Genomic DNA, 27,331 nt, shown 5'->3' with positions numbered 1-27,331 from the left:
CGTGTTTAAATTAAATAATATTGTTTCATTATAATTGTGCAAAATCCAATAATGTTTGGAGTAAACGGAACAACAAAATGATTTACTGAATAATGCAAGGGTTCTAATCAATAATGTGAATATTAAAAAAGAAAATCAAAAAATTTTTATTTAGATGAAATTTTACTTCAGATATCCAGCGCCTTTAACAATGCAAAGTACTGTCAAGTAGCCTAGATTTCAGCTCCTTCCTTAGTTCTTGGTGCTTGAGATTTAGTGATGAATGGTGCACAACTGAGCAATGCAAATAAGCCCCTTAACAGATTGCTCTCATTACTGCATTTTGAACTTGTGACAACAACATCATTTCCTAAATATTTTACCGTTGGCCCGCCAAACAACATCATGGAGCGTTTGTTGCGGACGACCATGTCACTGCCAAGGATGGAAAAAAAATACAATCACATGAAGAATACTAAGCCATGAGACAGAATACTCATGAATAAGAAAGAGTCATGGAAAGACGTCATACAATGCAAAAGACTTTAATCAACTTCAGAAGCCCAAACATACATAAACAAAACTATATGTACATTTCATATGATTTTTATACATTGGCAAATCAAATAAAAATACAAAAATTCCTTAAGGTGCATAATGTACTTCACATTGAACAAAAGTCATGATAGGTTATTGTTCTCCCTTTGCACAACAACGAAAAAAAGCATTTGACTGTTTATTTGTTTGTTTTTTTTTTCCCACGCAAATTTCATTTACAGTGACAGATCCCTTATTGGGACATATTTTACTCCTATGCAAAGCTATATACTTCATAATCTATTAATTGGAAGGTGCTGATTTCCACCCACAACTATTCTGAAGCTGTATCACTGAGCCTTTCTACAAAAGCAATCGCTGAGCCACATTAAACTCACTACTAACAGCAGAGCAATGTAGCCCCATCACCTAAATAAGGTCTATGTGTGTTTGTTCAGGCAACACACTTTACATTCAGGGGCCTAGAAAGACGAGTCCCTCAGAGGTGAAGCATTTCATTGTTGTCGTTGTATTTTTTTCTTTTTAGTTAACCTAATATACATTATACTTTCCAGATTTTTTTACATGAAATTCTTACATTTTTATGAAAGTCAAAAGTCACAGATTTTAAACTGAGGTTCGAATATCGTAATAAGTGCATCAGATTCTTTGATGTTGAGTTCGTTCACATTATTTATTGCTGTCAATATAAAGCCTGCTTTTTAATTCTCTTTTGGTAATAAACATAATTTGTATTTTTTTTGTGAAAATACATAAATAATACATTAATATAAATAAATGCATAAATAAGTGCACAAAATCCAGTCCTTTTTCTAGAGCCATCTTATTATGGACTGCCTGAGGACATCCATCTGAAGTCAGTGCTTTACACTTGTAGTCAGTGCTTTACACTTGAAGTCAGTGCTTTACACTTGAAGTCAGTGCCTTACACTTGAAGTCAGTGCTTTACACTTGAACTCATTAAATATATCCCATTGGTTGAATCGGCTCATTTTGGTGATCTGCAGCTACAACATACAAACATGAAGCACCTTTTTGACATTACAAAGACACAATAAACTAGGTGTTCTGCTTTACTTTCTTACTAGAACATCTGCTGTCCAAGACCTAAGCTTTTAGTTCTTAGTGACTCTGGCATGGTTCAATGGATCAAACTACTTTTATAGCTACATTTCCCCATGACATCCTATGCAAGTCAGTGGCACAGATGTGTGGTACTGCGGTGTGGAGGTACCTCCAACAGAGGGTCATGCATACCAATGTTAGCCAGGCTCTACATTAGCATTACAATAACCTTCTAGAGTGCGGGAGAGAGGATCGGCTAGAGATGACGGCTACACAGGACATCAGAGTCACGCAGCCCAGGTGGCGGGAGGAACTACAGCTTCAAATATTCCGATGTATGAGCAAAGCTTAAAGTCTAAGCCGTGAAAATGGATAATTACAAATCAAGCAACTATATGGTTAGTGAAAGATCAAATTATCAACTAAAAAAAACAATAAAACAATCAATCTATGGCTGTGGAAAATATACATACATACACATAAACATACTTCACATCATTTTCTATTGTATTGGTTTTCTTATTTTTTTTTTTTTTTTGGGCGGGGAGTGGTTGAGATACCCCCTGAAATGCATAAAACTAACACATGAGCAAATGATAATAGGAAAATTTGAAAACAGTGGCTTTCAAGCATTCTCATAAATCACTCAGAAATTTAAATGCGCTAAGAAGGTATTAAGACACGGTCTGCAACTGCAAGTCGCTCGTTTTCTTAATCCTTTCTCTTCTGCAAAAAAGGGAAAAACAAAAGAAAATGTCTCTCTAGGTCTTGTTTGAGGCTGTAGAACCTGTATAGTGTGTTTGTCACCTCTTCAGTCTGTGCCTTCCTCTCTCTCTAGGTATTGGCAGCTAGAGATTGATTTTTATCCTGTGGGCTCGAGCTGTACCTGGGCCACAGAGTGAGCCATACAATGGTGGTTTCAGTGCCGTCTCCTGTAATATAGAGAGACAGACATATAGGGAGATTGAAATTACATTTTCACCGAGCTATAGGTATTAACCAAGCTGCAGTGTGTATAGTTAAGTTTAAGTGCACAAAAGAACCACATCAGTGAATACATGTTTTAGAGATACAGCAGCCGCAGGAATGACGGGAAGAGCAGCTCCAAGGAACTCTGCTTATGATGTATGAGTGATTTCCTCCTTTGATTTCCTCGAAGGACACTGCATTTGTGGTCAGACGTTACACTTGGCGACTGTCAACATGCAGGCCTGATTCTACTGCTTTTTTCCCTCCGAATCTGACACCCACCGCGCTACTGCAGCACCTGCCGTCCTCTAAGGCAGCCGCGTTTCCAAAGGGAGCAGCACACACAGGAAATACAAGACAGGGGCTAACTAGCTAGATTTGCATGTGATATACATACAAATAAATAAAATAAAATATTTTGATGATCCAAAAAAAAATATTATTTAATATTTTAGATGTTAAAAATGTGTTAATTTACAAGCAAAATTCATTTCCAATATCCGGAAGAAAAATGTCACCAATCCTTCTATTGCTTCAGACAAAAAATAAATAAATAAATAAATAAATAAATAAAAATTTTTATGGACTTAGGAAACACAGTTGATAAGACAGAGCGGTATTTATAACTGAACAAATAAATAAATAAGTCACAACTACATAAGTGCCAAACAGATGAATTCCTTACAAGAGCCACGCGGAAAAGAAACGATGAAAACAGAAAAAGGGAGCAGTGAGCTGGATGAAACGCGGAGGCTCCAGCAAAAGCATCTTTTCATGGTGGAACTGGACCAGGAAATGCGATGACTGCTGCTTAAAATACGGATTTACTTCGGAGTTTTCATCGGCTCAGAAAATGTCCATCGGGCAACAAGCTAGGGCTGTCGACCCCTAAAGCATGATCTTTTTTAAGCCCATCCTGGGTTCTAACTCATATTAAAGAAGCAAAGTCATACGTTAGCAATAACAACTAAATCAGCATATATGCAAACTATATATGAAGTGAGGTTGTTTTTTATATATATATAAGAAAGAAAAACATCTAAAAGCAGCCAAAATATTAAACTGTCATGCTGAGCTGTTACCTGTATAGTCTTCGCAATTTATGCTTAACTTAACTGTTTATTATCGCAATTGCTGTCAATGTTTGCTGCTTTGTGTAAATATGACTACTGTCATTTTTACATATTTGTGCTGGGATTTTGAATGGAAGTTATGTTACATAGAGGCAAAAGAAAATTCAAAACAGATTGGCCATAAATGAGAGGAACGTCTAAGAACTACAACCTGCTAATGCCCGTCTGGGTCCTGGGCACTGGGAATTGCAAAGGATGGAAAATAATTCTAGTCACTATAGGCATCATTTGCTATGACACACTTTATCACGATCATCTTAGACCCTGCAGTTTGTAGATCTGCAAGGACCTGATCTACACATTTATTTTTCATTTTTATAAAAGCTGTGAAAGCAATTATTTCACGAACTGTTTTGTTAAACGTGAATATGCTCCGTCTAAAATCTGTAATTTTGCATCCCTTTTATAACGAAATGTCTGGATATTAAACCATTTTGGTATCTAGACATTAATGTACAACCTCTCAGAGCGATACAGATTCTGACCTTTAAAAGACTTGAGCCACAGTAACATGGTACAAACAAAGAGGCTTATCCCCAGACCCCTAAGCTGAATGAGCATGCCCAGACTACAGCTGCCCTTGCTCATTTGAATAATGAAACATCATTCTCTTTTGCGGGGCGCCTTAAATGGCATTCAGGGGCTGATGTGGACTGCAAATCATTCAGGAAATCACTGCTTTTTTCAGTGGTCATGTAAGCCCTGGTGTGGGACGACGGCTCTTAATAATTTCTAATTGCCTCCATGTTTTGCAGTGATATAAGGAGAGTGCCACACAAAATAATAATAAGAATTTTAAGTGATCAGGAATTATGTTATGTCCTGCTGTTTTACTGTACAATGCCCTTTGTTGCCGTAATATGCAATAATAATAAACAAAACAAGGCAATCACGAATTTACCCAGCATCCTGTGCATAAGTAGACTCAGGGCAGCTCTCTGTAACTGCACATTCAAAGTTCACCAAAAAATATATTGTATCTGAAACCTGAAATTTTATCTGCTGACACTACAGCTAAAGTACAGAAATAATATAGATCTTTTTTAAAAAAATCGACAATGGAAATCTCAGACATGGATATTAAAAATCGCTTTTTACAGGGGAAATAACAGGGGGAACTTTACAGAAGGAAAGAGAGGAAGATTGTTCTCTAATATCGCCGTTAATCTATCCCCATATGGTTCAGCAAACATTAAATCCCTAGCCTTTGGACATGTTCCTCATTTTAGCCTCAAATATGTTGGCTACACCAGACATATAGCTGTCTCTGCAATGCATACATTTCCTAGTAAACAAAATATATACCTGGATGTTATTATGCATGATTTTCCCACTAGTAAGATCTACAGTACCACTCCTCAATTATCTGACAATTTTTAGATGCGCATTTTTATTTGTGTGAATCTGAATGAATAACCATACGTGAATATTACAGCTTACACTGCGGCTTTAAACCTTGTTCGTCAATAAATGTCCAAATGCTGTTGACTGTCTTGCTAAGATTGCATGGAAAGCACCATATCCACTCGTAAGCTTGCAATTCATGCTAATGTTGTTTCAGTTGCGTATGTATTCCCTTGATTCATTCAACATTCCCTTCATAATAACATCTACAGCTATAATCTATCTAAACAGAATTACATCAAACCTTTACTGTTTACACAACAAGCCAAACTTAAAAAAATCTGAGCATTTAAATTAAAAAAATATCGAGTATATTCACAAATGTTCATTGATTAGCAGGAGTGCACATTTATTGATAATGTGAGGTGTTTGACTTGCTGTTTCCGATGCGTCAGTACATATTTGATGAAACCAGGTGGTTCCTCTATCATACGTGGTAAATCATTAGGAATTCCAATGTTCATCTTGAGCAACTGCAGCCTTTGTAACCAGCTGCAAATGAACTGGATCATAGTTCTGTTTTCACAGATGTACATGTTAAATGTTATCAGCTGAGTTAAATAAATAAACACTGCTTCTGCATTACACTGCCTCCTCTTCTGCAAGCAGACGGCAGTGCAAGTTTTACTGACCACGCTGGGGAGTGTGGCTGTATCAAAACAAACCTCTATGGAGCAAACTGCATTACTATCTGTTCAAAGATTATTTTCATACTAGGCCAAACTCTGGTACTCTGTTTTGACATATGATGGATTATAATGCATTACTAACTACTACAAAGTATTATAGAAAGTCGAATAAAATGAAATAGGTCAATATAGTAAATGCAAATCGTTTATGATCAAACTGAGTGCACAAGAAGTTTACTTTCTGGGTTTGGGGATGGGGGTGGGGCGATGGAGGTGGGGGGAGTGGGGGTGGGGCGATGGGGGTGGGGCGAGAAAAGAAAACTATTCACTTTGAGCGTTTCCCGTTTGGAAAAAGTCCATCACAAATACTGGTGAACTGAAATAAAAGGTGAGAAGACACTGAGCAACACAGTTATCAGTGCCATTAAGATTACATTTTTTTTGTCAGAATTAGATTGTGTCATAGCACAGAATAGAACTTCCTTAAAAGCCTATTTGCACACACCTATTAATTATCTCTTTTGTCTTTGACACCTATTGCCATCCATGTCCTGGTGCCTTTTCTCGGTCGGAGCTTCAGAGGGCCTGGAGGCTATCCCAAACAGCACAGGACACAAGGCAGGGGGAAACCATGGATGCAGGGCACCACAGGCAAACATATGCTACAGGCAATTTAAAGACAATTTTGAGGCATGTCTTTAAGGAGCAGGGTCACACTGAACACATCTGCATCGGTAGCATGAGTCGTCGGTCCGTATGAGATCCGATATAGCAGCTATACAAGTAAAGCGTTTAGCAAGAACAAAACAAGTGTCAGCTGCTTTTATTTTTGCTAATCTGTTTTGAAGTAAATCACGATGAATGTGAGATATTACAGCGATTTGAAGAGGTCGGTGAAGCTTACAAGTGCTGCATTGACTGAAATGGTCCACCTTATTTCACAGTGAACATGAAAGAAGCCCCAAGACACTCAACCTTAAAAGCAGGCAATTTAGCAGCTACTGGACTGGAGATCATCTGAGTTAAGAAAGTAACAAAGATATCCACTTCAGGCTAGAATTAAACTCTTTTTTTTTCTTAGAAGCAAAATGAAGCAAAGAACATCTTTGAAAAGTGAAATGCTAAAATTGTTAAATTAAGTGTTAGGAAATGAGTAGTACAAACATATTCATTTGTACGTAAAAAAAAATTGAAATAGTTAAATAGTTGAAAATACAGACACGTAATCGATGAGCGTAATGCAACGCTAAACATTGATTAAAATGCATAAGATATTTCAAGGACACATTGATTTGCTTTTTTTCTGAATAACCAACATTGTACCTTTAAGCAAGATCTCTTACTGTATACCACACTACTGCAGTGATAGGGAAAAGTAAGCTGATATTTGCTCCTAAATAATAAAGTTGTTGCCATTGGGCCAACCCTCCATGGACTGGTAGTTACAAAGGTGCATCTAAATAAGTGGGTTGTTGCTTCGGGTGCTCATCATCAATGCCGTAGCCTAGGGGGAATAAAAGGGGGCCTTTTTGTCAGAAGCAACAAGCGATTCAACTACAAAGGACGATGTCCAGAAAGCTCCACTGCATCGCAGTACTGGGTCTCTCCTGCTCCTCACCATTTCGCAAATGTACATTTTGGTGTGTGGAGGACAAAGGGAATTCAATAGATGTATTCAACAGAGTACCAATGTTACTCTCGTGACCCAAAGTATGCTTAATCAAGGCATTCCAAAGAACAACAGGACAAAGTGCAGATATCTGTTTTTAAGCAAAATCCTAGTCAAATTGTTGCTTTACTTTTTTTTGTGAAACAATAGCATCTAAATTGTTCACATCCCTGCAGCATTTCAATTTGAGTATCGATTGCTGCGGGGCGGATATAAAAAATGTTATTGGGGAGAATATGAGTTGCTTTTACAAAACCGGGTCCAAAGCACATCTATCAAGTAATAATACTAAAATAATCAAGCTTACACATTCACATACTTAGTGATATGGGAAAGACTCACGACCATGGGGTGTTAAGTACCAACATCCTAAACAATTCAAGATTGTTATAAAAAAAAAGAAAACTGAAATCAAAATGGTTATGAGTGAGTTTATCGTTTTGAGTTTACTCTGATGTAACCATTTTAGCCTTGGGAAGAGCTCTTTATAAAACTCTACAGTGTTGGAACACATGATGTCTGGCTAAAAGCCGTACAAATCAAAGGAGCAATAAAACAGTTTTAGGTCTTTCTCCTTAAGGCTTAACACAGACACACAAAGGTTTTACCTTTAAGATTGTAACATACATTACATTACTAAAATATATCCTTGTAGGTAAGCAAATATTATGATTTTGTTTTTTTTTTCTTCCCTGAGAACTGTTTGTGTCCCAAACATGGTTTAATCTATTCTTCTAAAATCCTAGGTAATATTTCCTCCTCCCTTACATTTGGAAATAAGCAATATTAATGTACAAGAGTGAGAGTAACTTAAAGTTAGTGTAAAAAAATAATGGAGCAAATTGCGTGTTTTTCCAAAAATCGACTTTGTAAAACTGTGTGTGTGTGGTAAACCTTGGCAGAGGCATGTGTTCAACTGGGTTTATAAACACATGTGTGTGTTACCTTAAATTATTGTCTAAACAATATTCATCTATAATGTCATTTATAAGCAGTGAACATGGCATGTTTTATATTAAAAGCTTGCAGTAATAGCATACTGAAGGAAAGATTTAAAGGGAAACAGATTGTTAGCCTTTTGATTCACTTTTTAAATATTAACTATAACATTTGCAGAATTTTCCAGACAAAACTCTAAGAAAGTTATCAAGGAATCTATGTTTGAACCAAATTTTAGGTACAACAACGACTGTATTTTCTATTCACTTCAAAGTACAGAAAAAAGCTCTGAAATTGAATATTCTAGAACATATATTGTATAACATATTTAAGTTTGCTTTAGTGCAAAAAAAAAACAAAAACACTACTAAATAACGTCAAATGATGTTGACTATTTGGTACAAATTACATTGTCTTAAGGCAATTTGAGAATGTAAAGATGCTGTTCTAAAACATCATTGCCTATATTGATTTATAACAAACATTAATTCCAGCAACAGCAAAAATATGCATCCTGCGTCACTTTGTGAACCTAAGCATTGGTAGACATCAAGTAATATTTTTCTTATCCTCCCAAAGTTAAGTTTCATCATCAAAATAAAAATGGTTATGTTTATATATGATCCCCACAATTTAATATATAGGCCTGCAGCACCCCCCTGCCACACACACACACACACACACACACACACACACACACACACACACATATTTGTATTCATGTGTTTCTGGGAACCATCCATTCTGTTCAAAAGGATACACCTTTTTCCCAACAACATCCCTAACCCTAACCCTACACAAAACTAACCTTAACCACAGGAATCAAGGAAAATACTTGTAGTTTTAATTGCAGTCAGAGCTTTTTATATAATTGAGTTTCCCCTTATGAGGACTGAAAAGATCATCCACACAACATAAAAATAACAGGTTTTATCACATTGTGGGGACATTTGGTAGAGACATGTAATATGTCTCACACATTACCCGCACACACACAAATTACGTATCTATTTCTGGTAACGTTTAACATTGACTGCACCTTCAGAAATGTATACATTACGCATTCATAGAACATTCAGTGCACCCTCATAACACATTAATATACATTAAAAACAAACATTGTACGATAATAACAAACTGCGTAATGTTAATTAATGCAAAGTATTGTACAACGTTAAGGTAAACTTACATGCTGCTTATGTATGTTCTATGAAAGATTTAGGAAGGTGCACTAAATGTCCTACAAATGTATTATGACAGCACTATGTAAGCCTAAGGTATGTAAAGGTCTACCTCATATCTGTATGAGGACTTTCCATTCATTTCTATGGACATAACACTAATCACAAGTATGTCAACATCTACTCAACCCTAACTTAACCGCCTGCCCCCCCCACCACACACACACACACACACAAACACACACACAGGAATCCGCAGCATTATAAGTGCTTATAAGTGAATTATAATCATGTTATGGTATTTAGTTATACAGCAATTCTTTCCACCGCATTTGTGACTTTTTTTTCTAGCATGACACAGGCAGTATCTGTACTACTTACTAATGATCTGACACAAACGTGCAGTTTAATGCTATCTGTTCAATGGCGTAGCTGCATTTTTGAGGCTGCCAGAAAACATGCGTACAGCTGTTTGAGACACATTCATGGGCTAAAGTAGAATAATAAATTCTATGTTTAGTAATTAAATACAGAATCCCATTAACCCAATCACTGACCTCATTTCAACCCATATTAATTATGAACTGTGAACCAAAGAATGCTTGCAATCCATACGTCTACCAAAGTAACAAGTACTGCAAACCTAGTAATCAAACTAAACTCATTAAGCTCAATGTTGCATGTGAACACATAATATATTATGTTTTCAGTATCCTCTGTCAGCACTCATGATACCAGAACACATGACCTATGTACTGGACTACATAACAGATTCTCCATTTTACCACCAGAATAATTAAGTGGCTTGGTCTCCTGAACTGTCACCTTTATTTTGAGAATGTGAAATTCCTCACTGTCTGCCATGTGAGGCAACAGCGCCTGTGCCGAGTCCTCCTGACTAACCGGCACTTTCCATGCATTTCCCTTTGTTGCTTTCGTACTTATCTCCCACTTTACAACAGACACCTCTCTGTGGAGGGCAGAGGGTGCACAGTCAGCTCACAGGTCACCAAAACACATCCCTGCACGTCTCCCTTTTCTGAATGCATGCAGACTTTACGTCAGTCCGGTTTAATTGTATTGACAGTTTCCAGAGGAACAAGAAAAGAAAGGAAAAAAAACCCAACAACTTGTATTCAATCAAAACTTGTTCAATGTTCGGGCAGGAATGTCTGATTTTAAAGTGTCAATCAAGAGCTTCTTAAAAGCCTAAACACTGCTGTAATCTTCCTGTCATGCTGCAACCCTCTCGTTCCTTTGTAAGCCCTCCTTGTCTGCCTGCATTAGACCTTGAGGTTGAACTCCCTCTTTGGCAAATGCAGCTATTCCAGGTTCTATTAGTATCACAACCAGGCTAATGCATCCTGAAAGGTGTTATTACTTTATATACCGCCAACACTATTTAAGATTTGTGTGCACACATATTGTAGCATCTACAGTTGTTATATGCTATTTATTCATTTGTTTAAATAGATTTAAAACTGAGAAAAAAATGACAATAAAGAAGCACTTCATTTTTCATATATTAAGCTGTATGGATTCGGTTTGCTATAAATACACCGTTTTCTGTATGTCACTAACACGAACATCAGCAAATACTAGAATCCATTCCTTATTTTTATTTTAATGGTAAAAATGCCTCATATACCATGGAGAGGCTGTTCCTGCTGCCCCTTTCCACCACCGCAATAACAGAAGGCCTTGTATAGGAAGTAAGGCTGCGTCAGGGTGATCGGGATCTATAAAGTGATGGATTTAAAACAAAACAAACAAAAAAGATTTACCTGGCGGGTGTGGATCTGCCCAGGATTCTTGAAACTTCCCTGACAGCCGCACTCTGAAACGCTGTAAGGGTCAGAGCTGTTGGAGGAGCACTTTGACAGGGAGTCACAGCCCACTACAAAGGTGTTGTCCAGCGGGAGCTCCTGAATGACGTGGTGTTTCTTGGGAGCGACGGGGGTCTCTGGTTTAATTTGGAAGGTTGGTTGAGGGGATGCAGACTTGTAGTGCTTCGCCAAGTCTGGACTGTCAGGTTTAAAGGTGGTTGGTGTGGTGGCCCAATTGTATTTTCCCATGGTTTGCTCCTCCAGCTCTACTGGGAGGTCCAAGGTTCCATTTATGTGCTCATGGGAAGGATCATCTGGCTTTGATTCTTCAATTGTGACAAAGTTCAGCAGGAGGCTCTTTGGAGACCTCTTCTTTTTCTTCTTCTTCTTCTTCGTTTGACGGTTCTCTTGATTAGGTGACACCCACTCGCCACTCTGCTTGGCCTTCTGAACCACCTTGTGCCTTGGCGTCTGACGGCAGCGAACCAGAGCAGTCACAAAAATGACCAGGATGACCGTCATCGTGCCTGCAATGATAGCGATGACGACAATAATGTAGCTGTTGCCTTGAGGTGTGACCTCATTGTCGCCGACATTGCGATCTAAAGGGGTCTCAAGACTCTTGCGCAGTTGCTCCTGAATGAAAGTGGCATTGGATACTGTTTCATTCACAAATAAATGGACCAGGGCAATGGCATACAAGGACTCTGGCTGCCCCAGGTCCTTGACCTTAACCACCAGTCTGTGTAGGCCCTGATCAGCCGGGACAATCTTTTCTTGCAAAGTAATGTTTCCAGTTGTTTTGTCAATGGCAAACAGGCCCTTTGGAGATCCCCCAATAATACTGTACTGAAGCTCTGCATTCATCCCTGTGTCATTATCTATGGCAAAGACTCTCGTCACCACAGACCCAGGGCTGGTTGTAGACTGAACGAGGTCATATGAGTAGTTCGATGAGGGGATAACAAAAACTGGCCGGTTGTCATTTACATCTACAACATTGATGGTGACTTTAGCAAACGAGACACATTGCGGCCGACCTCCGTCCACTGCCTTCACCACAAAGCTGTAGGAGCTTTGCTGTTCCCTGTCAAATGTAATGTTTGGTTTGATCACACCAGTTTTCGGGTCAATGATAAAGTTATCCTTGACATTCAATATGGAGAGTGTGACCACAGCATTATCACCAGCATCTGCATCTGTTACTGTGATCAAGCCTACTGTTCCATGTAAAGGCAGGTTTTCAGGCACATAAAAATTATACTCTGGGTGCGTGAAGGCTGGACTATTGTCATTAATGTCTTGCACTATGACTTTCACGGTGACATTGTTCTGAAGAGGTGGAGAGCCACTGTCCCTCGCCACAACAGTGAAGGAGTACTTGTCCTGCTTTTCCCTATCCAGTCTTTTCCCAACAGAAAGGATACCTGATCGTCGATCGATGTTAAAAGCCTCAGGTGGATTGGGACCCAGCGTATAAGTGATCTCTGCATTGCGGCCACTGTCCGCATCGGTGGCACTGATTTTTATGAGCTGCGTAGAGGGGTCATTGTTTTCTGGAATGGAGAGTTGGATTTCGGGCTGAGGGAAGATGGGCGAATTGTCATTTTCGTCCTTGATTTTTATTAGGACCATAGCCGAGGTGTTTAAAGGAGGTTTTCCAGAATCCGAGGCCACTATCCTGATGGCGTACTCCCTCGTCGTCTCATAATCGAGAGGAGCTGCAGTTTCTAATAAGAACTGGTTGTCAAAAACAGGCTTCAGCCTAAATGGAACATCATGGTCGGTATAGCATGTCACTTTTCCATTCAGATCCGCATCCCTGTCTGTCACTGTAATTAGAGCTATTTTAGTGTTAAGAGGAGCATTTTCTGACAACAACACAGTGCCGTTGACAGGGTTCATTATATAGCGTGTGTCAATGGATGGGACGTTGTCATTAATGTCTGTGACATTGACTGTCACTGTGGCTCTGGAAGGGGTGGAGCTGCCATCGCTCGCCAGCACGATGAGCTTGTGAACTGGAGTCACCTCCCTGTCCAACTGCTGCCTTATCGCGATCAGTCCAGTGGTGCTGTCAATGGTAAAGAGCTGTTTGGTGGCAGGAGAGATCTGATTGCTGAAGGAGAAGTGGATCTGTGCGTTGGATCCCAGGTCCGCATCTGTGGCATGGAGCTGAGTGACAGAAGTGCCAACGGGCGCGTTCTCAGGGACGGTCACCTCCACCTCATTGTCCTTGAACACCGGTTGGTTGTCATTCACGTCTGAAATGGTGACCTGCAGAATGGCCGTGCTGGACTTGGGGGGAGTCCCTCCATCTTCCACTTTTATCTTCATCACAAACGTGTCCTTCTGCTCACGGTCAAGGCTCTGTTGAACGATAAGCTGAGGCCACTTGTCTCCTTCTGGAGTCTCGATGATGTCGAGCCCAAACTCGCTCACGCTCTGCAAAGAAAAACAAAAAATGAAGGGAAAATTAGTTTGTTTCACCATGGAAATGCCAGACTGAAGAATGTTTTAATAACGATCGAATGCACTGCATCAAGGTGAAAGACCTTCTGTTAAAATGTGTTAGGTCTCGAGGGAGACAACAATAACTGAGATACTGGCTTAGTGATGAATTTGGTAAAATCTAATTTTTGGGAAAATATTATGCATGAATATTAAATGTAAATTGTCACTTTTTAAACTTTGGTTTCCATTCTAACTGAATAAACAACAAGTATGGCAAAGCATGAAACAGGCAGCTGAGTAATTGAAGAATTCATAATTTTTATATATATTCTAAATCATTAATGGTGAAGAAAAAAATAACATTGGCATCCAAATGCGGCAATTAAAAACGCTTCAGAGAAATGTTCACGTAGCTAAATCGCAGAACAATGCAACTGTTTGTTATCTAATGTTGCTCCTTCAATAATCGGGTGATTTCAGGTCTTTCCCTTCCCTGAAGTGTTCTCCAATGCAGCAGCAGGAATGAGATTTCATTTTGACCTCACTATCTTTGAGCTGCTTTTGTGGAAAATAGGCAGCTTCAGGAATTTCAAGGGCTGTTCACACGCAAGAAAGACTATTGAGGAAGAATTCAAAGAGCTAAGGTCCCGTTTTAAAAATGCTGTACACCTGCTATAGATTAATGGTGTGCACACCGAGTGCTCGCGTTAAAGAAGTCGCACTCTCACAGAGGGCTGAATCTAAACAACATCACCGCAGAATGAGACAAACATGCATATGTAGTCCAATGAGAAACAGGTATTGGTGGTTCAAAGTAGTTACAATTATAGATCAACTAACTGGAAAAGTTAAAACCTGACACAGTCTCAGTATTTATGATGTAAAACAAAGAAAGGAGACTAAATTAAAAAAAAAAAAAAACAAGAAAAAGGACTCGAAAGCTGAATCAATTTTTTTTTGTTCAAAACAACTTATCTTAACATACATGAAATAAGATAAATTATAGAACTATTCTTATTGTTATTATTTATGAACAGAAGAGAACACACTTGCCACCTGTAAAATATTGTTCAGGACAATTTAAATGTGTCCCCCAATCTGCCTGGTAGCTGTGCAGCGTTTCAGCATTGTTTTCTGTCATGCAGATTGAGTATGTTCTGCTTACTGTGCTGCAAGACTGACAATGTTGTGACAAGTGTAATGTTCTGCTCATTTCAGTGTTTCCAAACTTTCCACTTTGGATGACGAGTGAAGTACTTTTAATTTGACAATATAGCTGTCACTGGCATTTGAGTTAATGATCAGTCAACTCATTTTTCAGTTCATGCAAAAGAAACTTATTGGAGTGCAATTACCCAGGGTTTGAAACAGTCAAAATATTAAAAAATAACCCACAACATGAGTTAGTGACAATAACTGTGATGTCTGTGGAAAAGTATAAAGAGGTAAGGATCATACACTGATTACAGCACATTGCCAGACCCATCTCACGACCGCATTTAGAGCCTTGATAAGGACATAACTGAAAAATAGACCGACCTGGACCATTATATGGTGAACCAGCAAGCATTAATGTACAGGAAGACACCCCTCTGCCCCAGTGAAGAGAACAATAGTTAGGATTATCAGAAGATGCACCTTCAAATCAATTTGATGACCTTTATGAAACTGATGGAGACCGAAAACTAGCGGTGAATATAACAGACCTTCATATTAGTAGCTGATCTAGAATGATGACTGATCTGGCAATGAGACTAACCAACATGTCATTTTTTTTATAATTAGTGGATAGATAGATAGATAGATAGATAGATAGATAAATAGATAGATAGATAGATAGATAGATAGATAGATAGATAGATAGATAGATAGATATCCACTGAAGAGAACAACCCAAAATGCCATTTTTTGTGAGCCCTGAGGTTACACTTTATTATTATTATCATCCAACCATCCATTTTCCAAACCACTTATACTTCTTGGGTCACGGGGGGTCCGGAGCCGATCCCGGAAGCTACAGGCATGAGAGGCAGGGAACGACCGCAGGACGGGGGGCCAGCCCATTGCAGTATTATTATTATTATTATTATTATTACATCATAATTTATGATGTATTGCTTGTTTCATATGACATTGCTGCGATAAGTGCTTCCACACTGCCTCGTCCACCTCAGCAGGCACAGAAGAAAATGACGTTCAATAAATGCCATCTTACTCTCAGATCAAAGGCACAGCAATCGGACCCACTGCTCTGAGTCCTCTTTATATTTTTTTTCCTCTCCGTTTTAGCTTTTAGAAATTGTCATTCTTATTCCGGGTTTATTATAACACTTGCTGCTGAAAATCTGCAGCGGTAATGGAGCCCACCGTGGCACTCGATGGCACTCACTACAGCACCATGCTGAGACAGAACGAGCAGCCTAGGGAAGACAGTCACTGCGCATTGAGCTTTGCAGATAGATCTGAATCTCCCCCGACTTGCCTTTTCCCCTCAAAAGACGTGGCTCATTTGAAATCCACCCGTTCAACTAGCACATACTTCAGAATTTGTTTTGTTGATCTTCTCTTCCAGCAATCTGTCACTTTTATAGTAAGATTTGTTTCAAGTACACACAGAACCTCTGGCAAACTAACTTATTGAAGAGAGTCACTAAATGAATATTGTGATGAGATTTTGAGAAGCTTATTTCTACATTTTTTTTGGCAGATTTATTTATTTGCCGTGTTTATTTATAAAACAACATAATACTACTCTGTTTTGCTTTCCATACCCTACATTTCCTGACCATACATATTTGTTTGCATCCTTGTGCCTCCACTTTTGTCTTTTATGACATATTTGCAAATTTAATTTGATGTGAGCTTTGGAAGAATCATCCATGTCCACTTGATTTCCCCCATTCTGACAAAAATGCGAGGCATAAATAAATGATTATTTTTCTGGCTGAGAAAATAGTGGCGTTTCTTCATTGTGATGCGGAGGAACATTATGCTGGTTATTTTCCAAGCATAAACAATTGTAGTCAGACTCTCATCAATTCGAGGCAGAGAAGCAAAGGGACCTTGGCAGAGATAAACCCTCTTTAAAAATGCAAATTGGTAATCAAGTCAAACACAGAAAGTGGGGAATTCTCGTAATTCTCAGAAAAAAAGGTACAAATTGCTCTTCAGACTGTAATGTTGGATATATATTTATTTATTTAGTGGCTAAATTCTGGTGGAATAGCAGTTATTTATTCATTTGCCTCCCCCCCATTACTTTTGGCTCCTCTTTTTCTGGAAAAGCATCACATCAGACCCTCTTCGCTTCTTTTTATAAAAGGGTTATAATATTATTTACGTCTATATAGTTCATGATTCATATACTACGGTATGCGGGATTTCTGAGTGTTTTTAAAAGCCATGAAACAGCAAAAACCAGACTAATTGCTCCGGCCAACAGTTGACATGTCTGCGTGCTGTTCGTGTTTGTCATTTAAATGGAATACAAGCCACATTTCATTGTTTTTGAGCTATAATTGCATATGTTAGCCCTCTCAGGATATTGCACCATTTTTCATAAACCTTCAATTAACAAATGAGTGAGAAAATCTGAGTGGTGCACAAGGTACTGATTAATATTTTCCAATTAAGGACCTACCAGGACACCATTTATCATGCGTTATTCCATGTGGACTTAATAAGTCACATCATGATTACGATACTGAGGTGGTCAGAATTTCAAATACAGTGCTGATGACTTTTCAGCCAGACATTGTCATTATCAATCTGCCAGTGAAAGGTATTTTCATAGCCTAATTTAATCATTGCGCGGTGTCATCATAACAGCAGTGAAATACCACAAGTGTTTTCCTTATTCCTGCCATTCACCGCATGTCCACCATAAACGCCGTCATACACCTAAACGATCAAAGACAGGTCACATATTCGAGCCTAAAAATGAATCTCATCACTCTCAGGGGCTGGATGGTTTTGGCTCCATTTAGCCAACATAATTATATCTGGCCAAGTGGGATAATAAAATCCAGTCAGCTGATCCACTTTAACAGCATCTAAAGAGACACTTCATGGAGTTTGGAGGCTGTACAAGTTATACTATAATCATAAAGGACATCTTGAAAATATAATCTGCAGAAGAAAACAGCATTGCTGTTGTCGCTTCACAAAAGGAGAAGGGAACAACTAAGATAATTAAAGACACTGCAAATGATACACATGCATTCATTTGTTGAGATCAGCATCTGTTGTAATTTCTTAGTTTTCAAATAGTAATTGGTGAAAAGATTCACCTTTACAAGCTCGTAGTGTTGAATCCCATTGATTCCCACATCTGGGTCCAGAGCCGAGGGCACAGGGTAACGGGAGTTAATGGCTGTGTTCTCTGGGATGGAAATGTTGATGACCGTGGACTGGAAGAGTGGGGCATTATCATTGATGTCCTCTATCTGAAAGCGGATCTTGACGAGGCGGAAAATCTCGTCGGGCAGCACAGCCACCTCGATTTCATAGAAGCAGCGCTTTTCAGTGAAGACGCCAGAGCAGAGCTTCTCGCGGTCGATGCGGTTGGAGGTGGTGAAGATGTCCCCCGTGCTGGCTTCCACTCTCACTAAAGGTACGTCCCCAGTCTTGTAAACGGGCTTGAACTGCAAGGGTGAGGAGAGCTTGACATCTGGGTCGAGGGCCAAGTCCAGGTCTTTGCGCAGGTTCCCGATCCGGACATTCTCCGGCAACTCCTCTCGAACTGTATATTCCCTCTCCTGTGCCCAGGACTGCAAGGCCAGGCAGGTGAGCAAACCCACCAGCAGATAGACCTCGCACGGTAAGTCCATGTCAGAAGGGGTGAGGAACCTGAAAGGGTCTGGCACAAAAACAGGAAAGAAATTAAACCGATGCATCAAAGATTCACAAATAAATATTAAACATTCAAGGAAAGAAATGTACCACACTTTCTTAACCTATTATTAAAATGATAATAATACTAATTACCAGTATCATCACCATGACACGGTGTTTTTTTGTAAATGTATCTGCTGCAATTTGCAGAATTTCAACTGTGTCAATGTATATAGCTTCACACTTATAATTATATATCACAATCTGGTCATCATCCCAGCCAGCTGGAAATACGCAACACTCCACCACACAGTCTACCTTCTCCTGAAAATCTAAATGTCACACACATGAAAAGTTAACTTGCCCAGTGTCATTTATTCATTATTTCATTACGCTTAGGGTGAGATATCTGTTGACAACCATTCTGTATTAAATGAGCTATTCGACAGCAATGTGACAGGAGGGTTCGGTCCTACACTTATAGTCAAATCAGCGAATGATAATCTCAGTGCTATCATATAACGTCTTTGAATATGTGTTAAATGACTATGTTCTTTCCTATATCTTTCTCATTATGCTTGATTATTTCTATCTGTAGGAATATTATCTTTTCGTACAGATGAATTTTGAATTTGCTCTATGGTTATAAAAATATAGTCTGCTGGGTAAAATTGCTACATTTTACATTACATCACTTTTTAAAAAAATATAGCAACTGTGCTTTGCTCAGTATGCGCAATATATCAATAAAATTTGCGGTGCCTGTTTGTTAAAACAGTCGATGACTTCACCATGAACTTGAGTGTCGAGATAAATATTTATTTCAATTTATAAATATGTTAGACATCTGTGCATAGCCCAAAATACATTTCTTGATCAAATTAATTTAACAGTATGCAATGGTGTGTAGCGACAAAGAGGATTATTTTGCACTCTATGTAGGTTACCGTCCATTAAAATTTTACCAATGGAGTCATGAAATCGCAATAGATACCAAGGCAAACACCCTCTTAAATAATAGTCTGCTTATTTTTTGTATTTAACAATGTCAGGTGAAAGCAGCCGAAAAGACCATAATGGGAAATAACTCACAGTTCAGACATAGGACAACCATTTCATCCAATCAGTAGCATGATGGATTGTGGACAAAGAGCCTGTGGGTTTTAGCACCATCCAACATGATTTGTAAAACAGTGCTTTGGTCCCCAATGCCAATTTGTTTGATAACAACACAAATCCAATTCAAGCAGAATATAAATAAAAATGGCTGAAGGGCTGAATTCCCCAGTAAGCAGCAAAAGCTCAAGTAGGTCACTGTAAAACTGGCAGGTTAGAAGGCTTGCTGTTTCCAGAGCCCTACATCGTTATTGTTCTACAAAAAGCTTAAGGCTGCATCAGTCTTCAGATTAAAGTCTGTACATGAGTTATTGTTATTTCAATTAATTCAGTAGAGTCAAATTCTATTGGAAGGAAACAAAAACTCTAAAAAACAAAACGGTATGGATCACTACAAAACGATTACCTACATCCTTGTTGATCTGACTATAAAGCCAGTCGCTACACATACAGTATGACTGTACTTCTTATGGGTATAAATCATAAACTTTCTCACAGTTTGATTCAGTTTTTCAAGGCAGCGATTTGATGCCTAGTGATATCTGAAATGTTACTGCGATTACAATTCACGTTACTACGTTATCGGTATATTCGACAAAGCGAAACAGAAACTGACTTTAGCTGCATTTATTTGAATGGGAAAAAACTTCACAATGAATGTTTTCCTTTTAACGAGACAGCATGCCGAAAAACACTATACAGTACACGTCTCAAAATCACGACACTAACCTGCACAAGAAGCAATGTATTGCATTTATACTTTAATTAACAAAAAAACTATTTCCAGATATGTATAGCTTACTCTTTGAAAACCTAGTAACACAGGTGTACTACATTATATAAAATCTACCGTAATGTATTGGTCTCTACTCTCTAAGGTATTTTCTCTAGCCCGGTGTGAAAGATTTTTTTCAGATTTTTTTTTTCAGCAATGTTTCAACATGTTGTCATGATTTAATGATATGAATCAATACTTGTTAACTGGATCGATTATATCACATCATGGCCTTATCAATCGAGGATCTGTTACACCCCCTAGTTCTGTTCAAATGATTGAAAATGTTCCTACAACTGTTGTAGAAAGCATCCAAAATACTAAATGGGACTCGGATATAGTAATCATTCCGCGAGAGGTATTATTATCTCTGTGTTCATCATGCTGCATAACAACAAAGCCCCTTAGGTGTAAGTACTGCCCCCAGGGACGGATTACGGACCGGGCCAGCGGGGCCACTGCCCAGGGGCCCTTGGGGTACAGGGGGCCCGTGGGGCCCCTAGCCCAAAACAATTTGCAACGCTTATCAACAATGTATTTTCGTTTGTCTATTTTATAGGGCCTACATTCTTTGATCCTCTGCCTACAAGGGCCCCTGACCCTATAGGGAGGGCGTTTGGCTGCCAATGGCCCTTGAATTGTGGTGGTTGTGGTGGTGGTGGTGCTGGTGGTGGTGGTGGGGGGGGGGGCCCTCGCGAACGTTTTGCCCAGGGGCCCACACAACCCATAATCCGTCCCTGACTGCCCGTGCGGAGACTCATTCTCCCAGCACAGCAAAAGTGCAGCAAGCAGGAATGCAGCTGTGCCTATAGCAGCATACTGTGCTATATCACTCGCAATTTTATTAGAAAGTCTCAACACAGACAATCCACCTCATTAAACAAGCACAAGAGTCGGCAGCTGCTGGAACCGCCGCCTCAGGGCTGTCGGCCTCAGGACTCTTTGGGCAGCAGCCAAACAGTAAACAAAGGGGCGGTCAGCAGACTATATAACATTCCTCTGCAAATTCCAGCTCGCGGAATTCTGCTTCCCATGCAAACGCTGCTTCTGAACCACCCAGCAGGGCCACGTTTATCATGTCAGAAAATGAGCAGCATTCCACGCCACTGAGATCTTCCCATAATTCAATGGCATCCATTATTTTGTAATGATAGTGCATCCTGATTATTTTTGCATGAGAGATGTGAATTTTCCAGAAGTAGGTCATGCACTTTTGAGTCTTCCTCCTGTAATGTACACCCTTGTGCGCTCTCCCTTGTTTAATTTTTTTTGCAGTTTTATGGAAAGAAACGTTCACGACAGGCGCTTTTCTGGGAATACTTTTTGAGTCTGCATTTACACTTACGTGGTTTTTTTCCTCTTTGATTTTGCTAAGATTTTTAGAGAGAAGACCAAATTATTAGCAAATACTTTTTTAAAAGATGATACATCCTGCTATAAACATAAGAGTGGTCCGAATATGAATACCTTCTGTTTGCCTGTATGTTCTTTTTACTCTTTGAAAAACTCATTGTAGACTCATTATAGGCCTGTTGGAAGGGAGAACTGTGAACAAAGTTATGTACATGACATTGATTTATGTGTAAGCTACCCTCGACAGTGGGTACACAGTCTGTCATGATGTCCTTTGAAAAGATTTGAGTTTATGATGTGATGCAAGTTTATTTTCGCAGTATATTTATATAAAGCAACCCAAAACATAAAAAGCCAGTTCGAGATCTTTTAGAACAACAGTCCAATAGTCTTTCCAGGTTTAAACTTCTAACTGCGAGGCATTCGACATGAATAACTGCTTGGAGGAGGATCGGTGAAATAACTTTCATCCATTTTGAAAATCCATGGATATACACCTGGCTTAAGATTACATCACATTGTTTTATGCCTCCGCATGCAATTGACTGATATTTTTAAATCCCTCTTTTGCTCTTTTGGAAGAATACAACTCAGTCTAACCAGTGGATTACTTCTGCTGTCTTGGTTACTATAGACTAACCCATCCACATCCTCTCTCGACAAATTCAACATTTGTTTGAATCTCAAATTCACCCCCCCTGAAAAAGTAACTAAGACAACAATTACTGAGCAAACTGAGTACTTTAGCTCCCATAGAATGTCATGTTATTGTGAATTGTTAATTTAAATAGTAAAAAAATATATGTTAAAGTGTTCCCATCATTCCCATTCTTTTGGGAGAGGTGGATTTTGGGTAATTACCTAGAAGTTATTTTAAATGATCTTGTTTTGGTAAAGAAAATTTTATCAAATTGCATTAAAAATTGAACAAAAAAAAGTAGGTAAGCTAATGTAGTATATTACTATTACGTATAATAATGGTTATTATATTAATGGTATAATAAAGGGAACTACTTCCCTCCCCCCAAAGACCGCGTGATATTTACAATTTGCTATCTCCCTGAGTCTCCTCCCTTCCCTTTTGCCATCGCATTGAAGAATATTTAGTTATTCTGCATTGACAAGAACTAACGAGAGCCTTCCAACGCTTCTTGGCCAGGTAGGGAGGCAGTGTAATCTGTTATAAGTGATCCACAGACTGACAAGACAACTAACCAAGAAAGAACGTGAATTGCAAGGTTTTAGGTGACGGGGTGTCTGGTGTGGGGCTCCCTTAGAATGTGTGACCATGAAGGGACACTCTGGGATCCTTGGCATCCTGACATAGAGGCCAAAGCAAGTGATCCATTATTTCCTCCCCAGTATCTGCAACCTTTCTGGTTCTTTATCACACTGCCAGAGGAGAATAATGGTTAATTCTTCTCAACGCTCTAATATTGAATTTAATATTGAATGGCTTCTATGGGCAATGATGACGCCACCGCAGTTCACCTCGTGGGTGAAGAAAGCGATATAGGACAGTGCAACTTAGCAATAATGCCATTATCTTTCAATCCCGGAGTCACATGCCCAGAATATTTATTATTGAGTCTTATCATTTAAAACTGATCCCATCTGACACACAAACAAATTTCATTCATTCACACATTTTCCATACAAGCTTGTCCTATGCAGGGACGCGGGATTCACAGCCCATCCCAGAATGGACACATGGCACGGAATAACCCACGACAGGGGGCCAAACCTGATGTTTTAATATGAATCATGCGCAATTTGGGCCAACATTAACGAGAAGTTCCTTCAACCATATTGAATAAACATTGAAAATAAAATGACTTGGAAAAATATACCAGGCTTCATTTGGAATTTGGAAGAGAAAAAAATCTATATATGGAGATGGTGTTCATTTATCTAAATAAACTAATTAAAAATTATTGGAGTAATTCTGGTGTAATTTCTCTTTCAAAAATAGCAGTTGATGAAATTTAAGTGATAATTTGATATGTATTAGTATTTGCAATTTACAGTCAAATAGAACACCCTATTTATGTCGAAGATTGTTTTATACTTATACAGACGGAGTATAAACTTACGGTATAGACTGAGTGCTAATTTCATGGTAATATTTTCATTATCTAAACTACCTTTAGAGGGCAGTAAAGGGCAACAACAACAGGTAACCCAAAGTTATATGTGGGATTTGTCCTTAAGGAAAATGCCCAAATTTTTCGGCCTTTCTTAGCATCATAAGATATCTAAAAATAGTAGAAAGGAAAATACTGCTGAACATAAAAATATCAAAGGTAAATTTTAAATTAATACTGAATAGCAATATTATTTAAAAATATAAATATATATTTACTCTAAATGCTTCAAGGCCAAACTGTAATATTTAAATTTTAGAACACGCTTACATGAACGGACACAAGAGATGACACAAAATTCACAAGTAATATATATGAATGGACCAAAATACGGACCTACCGTTTTTCCCTTAGAATAGTATTAGATACTGTGTAAAAAAATATGCATGCAAGTGGTATGTCTGATTTTTTTAGAATTTAAGAGCTCTAATCATGTTATAAAACAGCAAGGGGGATTCAGAAAAAGAAGAATATTAACAGGAATAAACAGACGCACTATTTCTTCAAGAAAACATTATGAATCGCTCAAATGAAACAACGGGAGAAGACAGATAAACAGTTTTAATGTCACCCAAACAGATAAACTTCCTCGTGAATTTAACCCATTCTATTTAAATTTGAATTTTATTTACATATTCAAAAATATGTAAAGCTACATTTTGTTGCTTATGTTGCAACACGTATCATTTGTAACCTACGTCAGCATGTTATATTATGAATAACAGAACCGAAGGGTAGTTTCGGCAATTTTCTCTTGTTGGCGAACTTGTATAAAATCACTTTTATACACTGATATTGAAGAAAACTATAGTACATAACTATAATATGCGAGAATCAGCAATAAAGTCATATATAAATAATATTACTATCTAAGTTGGAAGTGCCAAGCATCAGTGAAAATGTCTGGCTCACCTGTACTGAGGAAGATACGTGCCCATTCAACTGGATTTAACTGCAGTAACAAGTTTATATATCTCAAAATCTTCTCTGCTAAAATTATAAAGTTTAGCAAACATTGCTGTAACTATTTATTTCAGAATTCCATCCGTAATATTTCAACTGAGATTTAGATAGAATATTCATATATTTGTTTGTTTGTTCAAATGCCTTTTAACTTCAGAACATTTTCAGTAATTCCCCATTATAAAATGTTGCATCTATAACCCAAGAGGCACCACTGCCTGAAGCCTTTTGTGTTAAGCGAGGACATCTGAATTTCCTGAGATTCAACCAATACTCTGCACTTTTTAAAACCGCGCATTGCACATTATTAGACACAATCTAGATCTGGTGTATTAATGTTTATGTACTACAATTGTGTGTTCAAACACCAAAGATGACTTTACAGATCTTTCTGCGTTACTGATACATTCAGTAAGATGACATCCCGTGCGCAGTATAATTTTAATATAGTTCACTTCGACACAATGCACTTATTATGACGGTGTCTGATCGGCTTGCATTCGCAGTGATGCTGTCAGAATTCATTATAACTACTTAACTGGCATTTAGTTGCCATGTAAACGGCAACTTTTCCCCCTTTTTTTCAGAAAATACACAGATCATTGTTCTGAGAACAAAATTAACAAAATCATAATCGGAAAATACAGATATGATATATGGAGAACATCCTAACAATATAATGATGCGATCTTGTTATGGAAACATTGCGCCTGTGTGCGGATATAACATGAAGGCATGTGTGGACACATATATGTGTGAATTTATCTGTGGATCCAATGCAGCTGCAACATTTCTGAAGCTCAGTGTGTATTTTGTCCGCACTAATGCGAACCACCATCCTATTGCGCGATAATGGGGTAATTTCAGCTTTTACCTGTTCAGATAAGGTAATTATTATAAATGAAACAGGGAGTGTTATTAATAATTGTACGAAACAATCGTCAAATAAACATAACTGGACTGCACATATATCCATATGTTTTACAAGACCGCTGTTAGATAACGAAGATCATTCGCCAACACTGTACTCACTTGTACTCTATCTAGCAAATGTATTTTAATGTGTAAGAGCAGCAAAGTATTCGTTGAATTCATGTCAATCACAACTCATCTCGTTAGAACTTATTAATGGTAAATGATGGCAGGAAAGTTCCGGCATAAGCCGCCTGAATACAGCGAGGACTGTGGGATTCTGCTGCACAAAGCTCTGTCTTTATAAATTACACTTCTGTATGCACTAAAATGGTACACATGGTTTGCAAGTTTGATTATTAAAGATATTAATCTTACCTTACACTCCTTGAAGCAAAATATTAGCCAAATTATTTGCAATCCCCTACACGTAGCAACATCAGTGCTTTTAAAGATGATGGTCCTCGAACAGGACTGGAGTGAAGGGGGAGTGGGGGGAGGACAGAAGAATTTCCTCTTCGGTAACACAACTAAAATATTACATCAAATTAGATCCAACCATCGGAGATGGTCCTTCTTTTACGCCGAATATGGTCCAAAAACGATAGCCAAACATTGGCGAGAAATGGATCATAGTATTTATCAAAGGTAATTCCTCTTCGGATGTCTTGGAAAAACTGCAGTGCAATTCCAAGAACCGCTGGTCCAAGTCTTTTTTCTTTTTTTTTATTATTTCAAATCATAATACAGTGGATTTCGGTGTGCATTCGTGTTATTTAAAACTCAGAAATCGGTGATACGGGCGACATTCAACATGATCTTCAGACCTGACAAGTCGCTTAATAAGTGCATATTTCTACTAGATACACATTTGATTAAATGAACGTTAGCTGCTGGCCGCAGATCACTCCGTACGTCTTTAATTGGCTTTATATGATGTGCCTATGTGAGTCACAAAGCACCGAGGCAGCCTCTGAGTGGCCGCCGGGCAGCGCGTCTCCTTCGCCGGCGTGGCGGAGCGTCAGTCTGCAGCATCACTCGCAAAAGTTGTGGAATTAGAGGCTGTGCGCGCAGAGTGCGCGGAGCTCCGGCTTCCTTCAGATGTGCGCGATGAACGCGGCCCCTTAGTACTGCCCACCACTCCACCTCCCATTGACATCATTGTGGAAGGAGGAGCCTGGGGCAGAATACAAATGATGGCTTTTCCCTTAAAGTCGCACCAGCGCGCTGGAGACGCCGCGGCGGCGGTGGTGGTGGGTTTGTCGGGGCGGCGCGCAAGGTGGAGCTGCGGCGGCTCCCGCAGCCGCCTGCGAAGTCGAGGGGGCACTGTTCGCTTTGCTAAGAAATGGTGATTTATTTATTTTATTCTATCTATTAATTTCAAAGCATGATAGTGGTTTCATCCATAGAATCGCAAAGAAATACACGT

General features: G+C 38.7%; 1 protein-coding gene across 4 annotated transcripts in view; it reads right to left on the bottom strand.

Moving 5' to 3' along the window:
* Positions 1-27,331, bottom strand: part of pcdh11 (protocadherin 11) — a 175,539-nt gene that overhangs the window by 134,542 nt on the left and 13,666 nt on the right. For 2 of the 4 annotated variants that reach the window (XM_049029910.1, XM_049029911.1), the window contains 2 exons: positions 18,096-18,664; positions 11,311-13,797 (listed from right to left, as the gene is read on the bottom strand). In XM_049029910.1, the coding sequence (XP_048885867.1) occupies positions 11,311-13,797; positions 18,096-18,635 (3,027 nt within the window). In that variant the 5' untranslated portion in view covers positions 18,636-18,664. Of the gene's footprint in view, positions 1-508; positions 2,535-11,310; positions 13,798-18,095; positions 18,665-26,280; positions 27,033-27,331 lie in introns of those variants that run through there. The other 2 variants (XM_049029912.1, XM_049029909.1) reach the window with 2 other exon arrangements.

Source organism: Brienomyrus brachyistius, chromosome 10, assembly GCF_023856365.1.
Source record: "Brienomyrus brachyistius isolate T26 chromosome 10, BBRACH_0.4, whole genome shotgun sequence".
Taxonomy (NCBI): Eukaryota; Metazoa; Chordata; class Actinopteri; order Osteoglossiformes; family Mormyridae; genus Brienomyrus; species Brienomyrus brachyistius.
Note: the sequence above shows the minus strand (reverse complement) of the source record. Positions and strands in the feature narration are given on the sequence as shown.